Raw genomic sequence first — 13,558 nt, 5'->3', positions numbered from 1 at the left:
ATTTAAAAGTTGCTTCCAGTGCCTTCAATTCTGCCTCCTGGATGTAAAACTGGATGTAATTCGGTTACACAAAGCCTTGGGTTATTTGGGAACTGGTTCTGTTAAGTGATTTGTAAGTTGAGAAGGAACTTTTATTTTTATGGAGCTGCATCATGTCAAACTGTCTGAAGTGCTTCAAGTAATCAAACTGTCGAGTGTAGGTTTTTTTGGTAAGAAAAATTACTTAGAGCATGTCATGTTTACAGCAAAACATATTGTTATTGCTTGAAAGAAACTAATCTTTTCAATGATACTCATCTGATTTCAATGATACTCGTCTAATTCCCAATGCATGGACTGATAGTAATCATTTATTTTGTCTCTGTCTCCAATACCAGAATGTGTGTGGCAGGTAGCAAAGAAATAGATAGAAATTTTGTGAGCACTAATGTGGTGTTAAGTCTGGACCCATTGCCTCCGTAGTGAGTCTTTCCAACATGTCTTTCCAACATGTGGAGTCCTGTAGCTCAGTGGTTAGAACACTCGCTTTGCAAGCGAGAGATCTGAGTTCAATTCCAGGCAGGTCAGTGCGAAACCTTGGACAAGTTTCCTTACTCCACACAGAGCCTAATAATAATCCCTCCCAAAAAAAAAAAACAATAATAAATTGGTCATTTTCAATCTACGACTGTTTGTGGGACATTGCTGTGCGCAATTGGCTGCCGCGTTCGCCCACAAATATACAGTCAATTCACTTTACAGTGTGTTCTGTGAAGCGCTTTGGGAGGTCCTCCTGACGTGAAAAGCGCTATATCAAATGTAAGGATTATTATTATTATTATGAAGGGTGCTATACAAGTGTAAGTTGTTGTTGAATGAAACTCGTTTTTTGGCTCTGGTTTAAAATGTTGACCTCCTATTGCAGTGGCATTTTGTGTAAAATTGAGGTGGACAGTGTTCCTAAATACACTGAAAGGTTAACTATATAATGTTCAGCTGGTTAGGATGCTTAATGTTATCTCAATGTTAGTTTATATGTGCTATATGATTTGAGGACAAATAAAATTCTTCTGTGACACCCTTGGGATTAATTTGCACCACCCGCTAAGTTTAAAGCATTAAGTTAAAGTTTCCAGCATCTTGAGAGGTCCTCCAGATGTGGAATGTGCTATCTAAATGTAAATTTGTTGTAAATGTCATGTAGTCCTGTAGTGTTAGACCACTCGCCTCACAAGCAACAGAATTCGGGTTTGATTCCCGTGTGGGTGAAACCTTAGGCAAATTTCCTTACTCTACACGCACACGCCTCTGTTTGCCAGCGGTAAGTAGGAACCCAGTTGTTAGGCGATTGGCAGATTGCTTTCTGTGGGTAATAATCCCTTTAATAAAATAATAATGGTCACTCAATCATGACTGTTTGTGGGTCACTGTTGTGCGCAATTGGCTGCCAAGTTTCGCCCACAAAATACAGTCAATTCATTTTAAAGTAAATTCTGTGAAGTGCTTTGAGACGTCTCAAAGACATGATAAGGCATTATATCAAATATTATTATTATATTTTGCTACTTATTTTCTGTTTTATATTCAGGTATTTTTCCAGCATTGCCCAAATCTCAAGGAAATTTGCAGGTCTCCATCAAACGCTTGTTTGAAGCTTGGTGGGATAAGGGATTAGAAGGGAAAGAAGAGTTGGGAAAAACCGTTTTCATTATGCTTTTGGAGAATAGTTTACTGACAAAAAGCAAGGTACAGTATGACATATATTAAGTAGATTCTGATTGTTTAGAATAACATTCTGCTTGTTGTGCTCTGCTTCTTTAGGCCCAACTAGTTGGTGCTGGTATTCATATTTCGCACAAGTCCCACCCCTGGATGTTTTACCTTATTCCATATGTGATCATTTCTCCCTTGTCCACTCTTCAGACATTTCTTTCACATAATGAGAAAAGGTTAATCCTGCTTCCGCCTCTCTCCTTTGTTACATACAGGCTGTTGATGTGATTCAGCTGTGGCATTTCCATGAAGCTCTACAGAGTTTTGAGTTCAATTCTGAAGAGAGCAATCAAGTGAAAGACCTCTTGCTTCAATGTTTCATGAGTGTTAACCACATGAAAAAGGAAGAGGTAAATGGAGGAAAATATAGCATTCCTATCATATTTAGCATTATTGGACAATACAATATTAAGTTTTTTTTCATGTAATAGAATACTATTTGTTTATTTTTATTCATTCTGTGATAACCTTGTCATTGTTTTTGTAATAGCTGAAATCATCTCTTTCTGCTGATCAGCTAACTAGTATAATTACAGTGTCCAAACATGCCGAACCAATACAGAAAATTTTCCTTCCATTTTCCCTCTTCTTAAAGCGCTGACTATTGATTGGGTGTATGTCACTACGTGGTCTCCCTCCAGTACTACATGGGTGAGCTTCGAGTGTGAGTGAGCCTCGATAGTGAAAGTTGATAGTCTAATCATTTCAGGGCTTGTGCTGCCCTTTTCAGATTAAAACTCAGGCATTATTGTAAGAACATCTCTAATGGGTCTATTTGTGAGACTATAATAAGCGTTGCATTTATAGGTACACCCTGGTGCTATGTGTTGTTTTGCCCCTTAAATTAATGGGCTTTTACAGTTTTTTGTTTCTTCTACAGGGTCGGAGATTTTTAAGTTTCTTATTCAGCTGGAATGTGGAATTCATCAAAATGATCCATGGAACCATTAAGAATCAGCTGCAGTTTCTCCCAAAGTATGTAGAAATTACCTATCATAAATATACATTTTTTTTACTTGTAAACAATTGGATCTGATGGGACAAGCAAGTTACCAATTTGCTGACATTTTATTTAGATTGGATGTAACATTTTTGAACTAGAAATTCATTTGATTTATTTTTTTCAAAAAATGACATGCCATCTTATTGTATGTTTTTCTTTCATCTTCTGAAGGCATTTGCTCCTTTATCCTTTTACTATATGTTGTTTTTTATCTCCCTAACTCTTGTTCTGGATGAGATCCGCTAACTCAGCATTATACCTCGGTCCATATAGCTTAATTCTACATTGACAGTGACTTTTACCCGTTGGGCCATCTCCCATCCTCCTGAAGTTCTGCGCTTTTTTATGGGTAATGCATGAGCATTGACAAGAAAAGATATAATATTGTGATGAACAAGTGCCGACAAGTTTTTTGACTGGTTTCTTCATCACATTGTGGTCTGATCTGTGTGTGTTGAACATGTTCCTCCACATTACCATCATTCTGTAGATATGGAGGTTCTATTTTACCCTGCCTCCATAGCCCAGAAATTCTGAGATGGTTTTCTGTGCTGCAATCCAGTTGTTGCCATTAGATGTACCACGGTGACATTCTCCCAAACCATTGACATTACACTCTTAATTGTGAAGTGCCCAAGTGGTTGCATTTCTTGCAGGTAAAGTGTCATTCTGCAGTTGCTCGTCATGACGATTCATAAGGAATTAAGAGAATTAATCCATTTCACACTATTCCATAATGCTGTGTTCAGTTTCACTATCCATCTGTAACTGGTCTTAAAACCTTCTTGAGAAAACTTATTTTACTATACTCCCAGTCCCCATTGACTTTTGAGTGGAATAGTTACTGAGCTATTTTTGCCTGCAGGTCAATGATTGTCCATGTCGCTGAAATATATTTCAGAGCTTGGAAGAAGGCATCTGGAGTGTGTTTAGAGGTGAGTGCTGATGATCTTAAAATTTCAACTTCGAGGTCAACTCCTGTCAAGTAATAATCTTACAGATAATTTGTTGTGGCTGCTGGAGAAGAGTTTTCTATTGCTTGGCTTTTCTTACCCCTGCACAAATAGCAGCAACACCTCACTCACCTGAGCAGTGTCAGGAGGTTGTTTGTTTGATGGTGAGCCCATTAGAGCTGGTCATTGTTCTGTACTAACCAGATGAGTGAACATTGTCGCAATGGTTGACTTTTAGTTGATTAATTGCTATAGAAGCTCCTTGCTTTTCACATTATTCCTTTACCTAGATTAACGACTCAAACTGATCACCATGTTAGATGGTTGAGGACATTTAAAAATCTATGTAATGTTTTGATGAGAATACTTTAGGGTGGGTTTTCTGGAAGGTTGAAAATAAATAATAATAATCCTTGCATTTGATATCGTACTTTTCACGTCTTCGAGATGTCTCAAAGCGCTTCTCATAATTTACTGTAAAGTGAATTGACTGTATATTTTGTGGTGAAACGCAGTAGCCAATTGCGCACAGCAGCGTCCCACAAACAGGATTGAAGATTGATGTGGATTGAAGTGACCAATTTATTATTGTTTTGATGAGATCCAATGGCCTGAAGGAGCTCTGGAAGTAATATGCACCATCTGCTGGCAGGAAATCAATACTGCAAGAAGCTGCAAAATGTTTCAATATCTTTGTGAGCAAATTGGTTGATTCATACCCACATTTATATCATTACCTGTTACTATTAGACAGCTTGTTTACAGTTAGTCCCATATGCCACAAACTAACCCTAGTCTCTAGGTTTTTCAATTTGAGGTGTGGTTATTTAAAAAAAATTGGTTTCTAGTTTGCATGAATATAACAATAACAACAATAATCAAAAACAGAAGTTGCTGGGAACTCTCAGCAGGTCAGGCAGCATCTATGGAGAAAGGAAAGTGAGTCAACGTTTCGGGTTCACAACCCTTCGTCAGAAATGACATAATAGTAATAAAAATCCTTGCATTTGCAATAGCACCTTATCACGTTTTTGAGGTTTCTCAAAGTACTTCAAAGAAGCAATTGAATAATAAATAAATTGAAGTGACCAATTTATTATTTTTTTGAAGGAATTATTACCCCCGGGAAAGCGATCCGCCAATCAACTAAAAACATGTTCCTACTTACTGCTAGGTAAACACAGACATATGGAGCAAGCAAACTTGCCCAACATTTCTCCCTGCCGTGAATTGAACCCAGATCTCTTGCTTGCGAGGCGAGGGCTCTAACCACTGAGCTACAGGACTTCACAGGAATATTCCAAGAATACAGGAATAGTCTTGGAAGTTAGAAGTTAGGGTTAGGGTCAGGCTGCTGAAACCCTCACCCATGCATTCGTCACCTCAAGGCTTGATTACGGGAACTCCCTCCTCATCGGCCTTCCCAATTCTTCCCTTCACAAGCTGCAGATCATCCAAAAACTCTGCAGCTCGTGTAGTCTCACGGACCAGGCTCTGTGACCCCATCACTCCCACCCTCGCCCGGCTCCACTGGCTCCCCATCCCCCAGAGGATCGAGTTCAAGATCCTCGTCCTCACCTTTAAGGCCATCCATGGCCTTGCCCTCTCCTTCCTCTCTGACCTGCTGACTCTCCGAACCTGCCCACTCCTTCCGTTCAGTGGGCTCCGGCCTGCTTCATGTCTCCCGCCCGACCCACCCTACCATCGGGGCCGGGTTTTTAGCCTCTTTGTCCCCACACTCTGGAACTCCATCCCACGGTCCCTTCGCATCGCTTCCTCCTTTGCCTCCTTCAAGGCCGGTCTCAAGACCTTTTTCTTCCACCGTGCCTTTGGTCTCCCTCTCACCTCTTGCCTTCCCTCACCCCTACACCACCCCCCCTCCCCCATGCTCGAGCCCCGACACCTGACTTTCAGCGCTTTGGGACGTCCTCCCGACGTGAAAGGTGCTCTATAGATGTAATTTTGTTGTTTTTGCTTTGGCATTGGAATGTTGTAATTGAGTTGACTGGAATAATTTCTGTGGAATATTCTCTGTTTGGAATGATCCTCTGATGACAGCCCATCAAGCCTGGCTTGTTTTTAGCTGGTTATAATCCAGCAATAGCTCAACATGCTAACCTTGGCCCTGGTCACCCTGTACCTGTTACTTTGTAGAATTGAGTAGAAAGGGTGATTTTCTCTGGGAGACAGTTCCATTCCAGAGAAAGGGAAAATTTGCACGCATGGTTAGCTTGAATATGTGGAACTCAGTCCAGTTTGAATATTCTTAAGCATGGTGATAGGTTTCTGCAGGTATCAGGCTGACCAAAAATGTTTTTCATATTTTATATTTAATCAAATACATTTTTTTTGATAGGCTTTACTTTCTGAACCACCTGGGTCTCACCAACAATTTTGAAATTGGGAACAATATTAGTGGGGGAAAATATCCCTGGTTTTAGAAAAAAACTGAATGTATTTTTCAGCTATTGTGGTATTTGATACTTGTGTATCATGGATACAACTAGTTCAAGTATTGCATCAAATAGCAATAATCTGATACATTAACTGAAATGAAAAATGCTGATTGCTTCAAAAGCACACAAGGAAAAATGGGATGAGTTTTCTGAAAAAAACTATAAATTGACAAGAATTGACTACTCTGGTTTCTGCCCATCTAGAGCAGGTATAAAAGATATTCACAAACGATCAAAGAAGTATTGATGGAGTTGATTATAGATGAATCGTGGGAGGGGGAGGGTGGGTATCACGCAGTTTTTACAGATTAAAGAGACTATTTCTACTTCAGATTTCAATATCCTGGAATGTATTTTGGAATGAAGCTCTTTGTGTGGGAGTGTGACATGCTAGGGTGAATGATTTAATCTATTTGACCTACATATAGCCATTCAGCTTTTAAGTTTTTGTATTTGATGTTCGATTATAAGGATAGAGAGGTTTTTTTTCTCCTAATTGTCTCCTGCTTAGATTTGCAGCTCCCTGGCCTGACTGACTGGATGGTTAATGTTGGTACAGAGAGTCCATGATCTGTTATTCTTTTGGGGGTTATATTCATGTTGCAATTATTCTGGGCTTCTTAATGGGAGAATTGAAGATTTGAGAGATGGTTAGCCACAACATGGAGGAAAGCTATCTCTTACCCTTGTGTTACCAATCTGACAGAAATTTGTTTTTCATACTCGATGGGCCAAATGCCATCCTTCTGCACCGTAGATTTCTATGTTTCTGATACAGAGCTTTTTAACCGTACAATCAGTGAGTTATATTTTGCATGTTTCTTTATTTTACTGGGCACGGTTACACATAAGGTCACCTTTTTAAAACTAAAATTATGCAAATCAGCAAAAGATGTTTGGAATTTCCTAAAATGCATTTCTATTTCAGACAATTGAACACGGCTGCATTCAAGATTTCATGCATCATGGAATTCATCTTCCCTGGAAATCGCCAGTTCACTCCAAAGTGCGAGAAGTATGTGGATGGTTTTAATGTGTTCCCAGTAAACAAACTTTACTAGATATTCAACATTTGGTAACAAATGGATTGTTATACAGAAAACTGAATAGCTATAAACAAGATTCAATCGAATATATTTCTAATTCCTAAAGCCCTTCAGTAACCTTTTAATTTTCCTCTCTCCATTTATGTTGCCTTCCATTTATTTTTATGGGATTGACAAGGGACCTGTTGAGAATACTGCTCTGTAAATGCCAGCAAAGTGTGCATCCTGCATGCAAATGTGATGACTTGATGGGATTTTTTGAGGGACATGCACTTTATGTCTCAAGGCACAATTGCATTTGAATTATTGAGTGGTGAACAACTTAAACACATAAGCTTGATGCTTCTTAGAATACAATGTGTGTGGATCTGATTTATTGCCCACAAAATATACAGTCAATTCACTTTACAGTATATCCTATCAAGCACTTTGAGACACTCGAAGCTGTGATAGGAGTTATATCAAATGCAATAGTTATTATTATATTCTGGGAGGATGGAGCTATATCTCTGATATAGTGAGGAGGAATGATGCACAGTTATGAAGTATGACATTTCTGCTTTTTTGAGTTCATAGTTGTTTACTTTGAGTCTCTCACTTGGCTCACTGAAGATTGGGGTGGGTGGGGTATGGTAGGTAAGTGGGGTCTCCCTGGAGCTGAATTGGTTCCAAGGTAACATGCCTGGTAATGGAATGTTGGAATCGAGCCCCCCTCTGTGACGGTCTCTAGTCCGGTTCTTGAGTTAGGCGGGTCCGCGCTATTCCAGGGCCTCTGCTGATGGCAGTCCAGCCTAGCTCATCGGCAGGATCTGGAAGGGCAGACCAGTCACTGGGGGCAGCAAGTCATCCCACTCAGCTCCTATTAATCTTGCAAGCCAAAGCCTTAACGGGTAGGTTGGGCCTAGCTGGACAACAATAACAGCAAATTATATTTGTATAGCGCCTTTCACGTCAGGAGGGCATTCCAAGGCACTGGACAAGCAACGGGAAAGCTTGACAGACAGCAATATCAATGCCAACCTTCGTGGTTTCAGCTGGTTAGACTCCAGCAGTTACCCCAGCACATTCTCTGGGGTCCCCCCCAAGCCTTGGCTCTTGCCAACCTGTGCCTAATATTTTCCGGAATTGGGTGAGCAGGATGCATCCCTCCAGAGAGAATGCGTTCATTCCATTCTAACAATCTATCTCTGGGATTTCGAAATATGTGGGATGCCTGGAATTCTCAGCTTGGTTTGGATAATCTTCAGGCCGATGATGGGCCGATGATGGGTTTCAGACAGCCGGCTTTGATTGGAAAATATTGTACTATGAAAGAGGTATTAATTCCTTGATGATAAATTATTGCAACGAGCTGGGTTTGATGACTATGACCTGAGTTATTGGTTCTGGATGGTGCTTGACTTCCTGGACATTTCATACGTATTGGTACAAAATCTGCTGTTGGTACTCAAATGACTGCAAGTGTCAGGTGAGATAGGTTAGATATTAAAAGTGGAATGGGTGTGTTCCACTGAAAACTGAAACAACAATTTCCCAATTGCTGTGTTATTGTGGAGTCCTGTAGCTCAGTGGTTAAAGTGTCCCAAGCGAGAGGATCTGAGTTTGATTCCTGGCAGGGCGAAACATTGGGCATGTTTCCTTACTCCACATGCCTCTGTTTACCTAGCATTAAGTAGGAACCTGGTTGTTCGTCGATTGGTGGATCGCTTTCTGGGGGTAATAATCCCTTCAAAACAAAAATAATTTTGAAAAAAAATAATAATTTGGTTACTCAATCCACGACTGTTTGTGGGACACTGCTGTGCTCAATTGGCTCTTGTTTTGCCCACAAAATATATAGAAAATTCACTTTACAGTATATTCTGTGAAGCACTTTGAGATGTTTCAAGGACGTGATAAGGCACTATATCAAATGCAAGCATTATTATTATCCTTATCCCCCCAACTGAGCAGGCAGATGCGTCCTTATCCGAACGACAGGAAAAAAAGGTTGTTTTACATAAAGGATGGTTCAAATGGAGAATTCTTTTGTCACAAATCACAACTGAAGCAGAGTTCATAGATTCTTTTCCTGATAAATTCTTAGATACTTGAAGAAAAGGAGGGAGTATTGGGGGCCTATTAAAGATGGGGACAGAGATGGCCGGTTTCTGTGCTGTAACATTCTGTGTTTCAGAGAAATGGATCAGAATGATGTGACCAATACCCCAGTTTTACATTGGGAATATTTTTTATATTTTTCCTACAGCTCATGAAAATCACTTGCATGATTTATTATTTTTTCTCCGGTGACTCAAGCGCTTCCTGACCGCAGTGCCAGGCCATCAGTTGGACTGCATGTTGTATGTTAAAGGGTAAAAGATTAAGTGTATGATCTGCAGTATACCTGGGCATTCAACGATATCTTATGCTTGGTCAAAAATGGTTTCCTTTCTGAGTTTTAATTTCTCTTACTTGTATTTGATTCGTTAGCTCACTGTTGATTAAAAACGTATTTTGTTTTGCTGTTAATAAAAGTTTATATATTTCTGTTTGTTTTTACAGTTATTAAGCTACCTCCATCAACAGAAGCTGCGTCAGGGTGTGGATGAAATGTTATACCACTTATACCAACCTATTCTATGGCGAGGATTAAAGGTACCAAAGTAATCAGAAAACAAAAGGGAGTTTTTCCTTGTTCCAACAATTCCCCAGATAAAAAATAGTCATTCAATTAACGGATGTTTGTGGGGATTGCTGTGTGCAAATTGTTTGCTTTGTTCATCCATAAATACAGTCACTGCACTTTACAGTAAAAATTCTGTGAAGCGGATTGAGATAGTTTGACAATGCGATAAGGCTCTATATGAAATGCAAGTATTAATAATCAAATAAATATTCAGATCGACTTTATATGGAAGGATTTTTCTTAACCTTTGTTATAGGTAGTTGTGCAGTAAAAAATTTTAATGGAAAGGCCAAACAGATCACAATAGTCCTAGGTTGGGGATGGAAAATCAGCAAGGGTTTCTGCTCCAGAAGTTGAAAATTTCTCTTGGTCTTTGGGTTGATGAGGAATTTTGAACGTCTGATATAAATCCATGGAAGGTGGTCATGTGTGGATGTTTGAGCACAGGTAATCAGCGCCTCCACAGTTGATAGATTGTCAAACCCCTTTATGAAAACTTTCACATGATAATGGCCATTTAGTCAAGGTATTGGTAGTAAATATAGTATCAACAGAACAGTATTTCAGTGAACAGGGACTTGGTTGTTTTCAGGATGGGAGAGATAAAAATTAGAGGGAAAAAACAACTTAACAAACAAGATTTTTATAAACCAGCATTGTTTCTATTTTGAAAATTGTACATTATGAAGAAAACAAAACTGCAATCCAAGCCAGTAAAAAGAATAATAATCCTTTCATTTGATATAGCGCCTTATCCACAGTTCATAGGGGCTCTGGCCTGCTCCACATCCCCCTCCACACCATTGGCGGGAGAGCCTTCAGCCACTCTGCCCCCAACCTCTGGAATTCCATCCCCCAATCACTCCGCCTCGCCCCCTCCTTAGTCTCCTTCAAGTCCCGCCTCAAAACCCTCCTCATCGGCCATCCCCTTCCCTCCCATCTCTCCCCCTCCCCCCCCGCCGACCTCAACTCGGGTCTGAAATGCTGTCACTGTCCAGCACCTTGGGACGTCCTCCCGCTATACAAATGTAATCTTCTTGTTATCACGTTGTTGAGATGTCTCAAAACGCTTCACAGAATATGCTGTCAAGTGAATTGACGTCTATATTTTGTGGGCGAAACATATTAGTTGTAGTGGACAATTATTGGAACAGACACATCGTGGGTAGCCCACATCTAGTTTGTTCCCAGAAATGGGGCAGGAATGAATACTCTGGGCAACTCTGGGTGATGCAACAACAGTATCTTCCAACCATCAAACATTCCAACCTATTCAGTGATTCGTTAACAAACACCAGACTTGCAGTTCTTTAGTGATCACCTCTGTCGGATCCACTTAAGTCTGTGTTTTTAATCTCTTGAAGGCCACAAATTCTGAGGTACGGGCAAATGCTGCGATTCTCTTTGTTGAATCTTTTCCACTTCGAGATCCTGGACTATACAACGAGGAAACAGACATTGACATCCAAAGGCAGTTTGAGGAGCTTTTTGTAAGTGTTCAAGTAGATTTTAATCTTGTTAAATTGTGGCAAAATATCCAATAGCTTTTATTTGTGGGAGTGTAATAGCAACATCTGTGAATTGTTGCTCCCATTCATTGCCACTGCAAGCAAGTTCTTTATCAATGATCAAACTGACTCAATGTACAGCATTTAAAAAATATGCGAGATCATAACTATTGTAGCGTGTGGAGGCCACTTTGAGTTCTGATTCTGTACCCCATGTAATTTGATTTCCCAGAAGCTTTGTACCGTAGCTAAATCTTCCACCCCATGAGGACACAGCTGTTGTGTCTATAGCATGGTCGTAAAACTGCAACACATGAATTGAAGCATATTATTTATAACCCTTGTCAGAAATAAAAGTTCTCCAACCGATTTTAAAAAAATCTAATAAAGTCAAGCAGAAATTGGTTTTAAATCAGTGACAAAAATAAAGACTAAAGGTATGAGCATATATGCCACTGTTATCTGTCTGAGAAAGTATTCTAATTCCTGTGGACTTATATTTATGTAATTGTGTACCTCATATTACATCTGTGCATTTTGTTACAAAACCAACTTCACAAAATCTGTAGTGAAAAGTAGTTGATGTAAAGAGCTGCCAAACAGGTAGTACATCCAGTGCACTATATTATGTTCCACTAAACTGCAGTCTTTCCATTGGGTCAAAATGGTTCTCGGTAGCCTCATTTCAAAGCTGTATCTAAATATTGAAATGTTAAACAAAATATTTTGCTTTGTTTCGTGTCGCTTTTGAACAGCTAATGCTGTTAATAATTATGGTTCAATTATTTTCCTTCTACAGAACCTTTTGGACGATCCCCACCCTCTGGTGCGTTCCACTGGTGTCCTTGGTGTATGTAGAATCGCTGGAAAGTATTGGGAGATGATTCCTCCTTCGATCCTCACTAATCTTCTAACCAAAGTTCTCTGTGATCTCTCTGCTGACACAAGTTCTGCTGATGTCCGTTGTTCTGTCTTTAAGGTACAATGGATGTTTCTTCCCATCTCCAGTTGTTTGTCTGACTGGCTTGTTGCTTGTGCTTTGTGCTGTTTGCATCCCAACTGGTATCTTCAACCATTGCACTCTTGTCTTGAACTGTCTTCCAAAATCACTATGTCCTGCTATGGTGGAACTTTCCATGTGTGGGTGGGATGCATTGAATTCTTAGTTTGGGTACTCTTTAAACATGATGATGGAATTCTGCATGTGACAGACACCTGGCTGCAAAAAAAAACTGTATCCTGCTGCCTCTTTCATGCTTTAAAAGTCTCACAATTTCTTTGTGTGTTTTCAGATGTCTAGCCTACTTCTTGATATGCGTCATTGATTTAAATGCTTTGAATCTTTATTTACCTAAATGGTGCTATATAATGTGATCCTCTGTTGGGGGACGGAAGGTAAATGAGGTTTCTTTGGAGATGAGCTGACTCCAAGGTGATGTGCTTGGCAACAGAAGGTTGAAATCAAGTCAACCCTCTGTGGCCCCAGGGCACTGCTATCGACAGCACAGCCAGCCTGGCTCAACAGCAAGACTTGGGCAGACTGGTCACTGGGGGCAGGGATTCTTCCCTTTCATCAGTTCTTGTTAATCCTCTAAATCAAGGCCTTAACCAGTAGCCTTGTCCTAGCTGGACAAACAGCAGGAAGCTTGCCAGACAGTGCTTTCAACAACAACAAATTACATTTGTATAGGGCCTCTCACGTCAGGAGGACATCCCATGGTGCTGGCTTTCAATGGCAAGCTATGTGGTTTTAGCCGATTTAACTGGCCCAATACCGCAATGCACACTCTTGGGTCCCCAAGCATTGGCTCTTGTCAGATTGGCCTAATACTCTCTGGGATTAGGTAAACTGGATGCTTCCCTCCAGGGAGAGGGTGTGGGTTCTATTTCAATACACAGAACTTTCCATGTGTAGGGTGCGGGTGGTTGCACGGAATTCTGTTTGGTTTGGCTACTCAAGTACGATGATGGGTTTCTGCATGTGTCAGGCACCAGGTGAGCAAAATAATTACATTTCTGTAGTGGCTTTCATGTTATGAAGATGTCCCATAGCGCTTACTTTCTAATTTGGATGGCCTGGATGAATTGTATTTTGGAATGGAATTTGTAAAGACTTAGAAAAGTGGGAATTGATGTGAGAGAGTCGGCATGGATCAGCTACAGAGCAGACGT

At 40.2% G+C, this 13,558-nt stretch overlaps 1 protein-coding gene across 1 annotated transcript in view; it reads left to right on the top strand.

The window, feature by feature from the left end:
• Window positions 1-1,557: 1,557 nt before the first annotated feature.
• Window positions 1,558-13,558, top strand: part of ncapg2 (non-SMC condensin II complex, subunit G2) — a gene marked incomplete at its 5' end in the record, with an annotated part of 34,616 nt that continues 22,615 nt past the window's right edge. The window contains 8 exons of the mRNA XM_042332570.1: window positions 1,558-1,725; window positions 1,968-2,102; window positions 2,633-2,727; window positions 3,621-3,690; window positions 7,093-7,179; window positions 9,755-9,847; window positions 11,243-11,368; window positions 12,186-12,365. Coding sequence (XP_042188504.1) covers window positions 1,558-1,725; window positions 1,968-2,102; window positions 2,633-2,727; window positions 3,621-3,690; window positions 7,093-7,179; window positions 9,755-9,847; window positions 11,243-11,368; window positions 12,186-12,365 — 954 coding nt within the window. The remainder of the gene's footprint in view (window positions 1,726-1,967; window positions 2,103-2,632; window positions 2,728-3,620; window positions 3,691-7,092; window positions 7,180-9,754; window positions 9,848-11,242; window positions 11,369-12,185; window positions 12,366-13,558) is intronic.

This window comes from Callorhinchus milii, unplaced genomic scaffold (assembly GCF_018977255.1).
Source record: "Callorhinchus milii isolate IMCB2004 unplaced genomic scaffold, IMCB_Cmil_1.0 Scaffold2, whole genome shotgun sequence".
Classification (NCBI taxonomy): Eukaryota; Metazoa; Chordata; class Chondrichthyes; order Chimaeriformes; family Callorhinchidae; genus Callorhinchus; species Callorhinchus milii.
The sequence above is the reverse complement of the archived record's forward strand: the minus strand, read 5'-3'. Positions and strand labels throughout refer to the sequence as shown.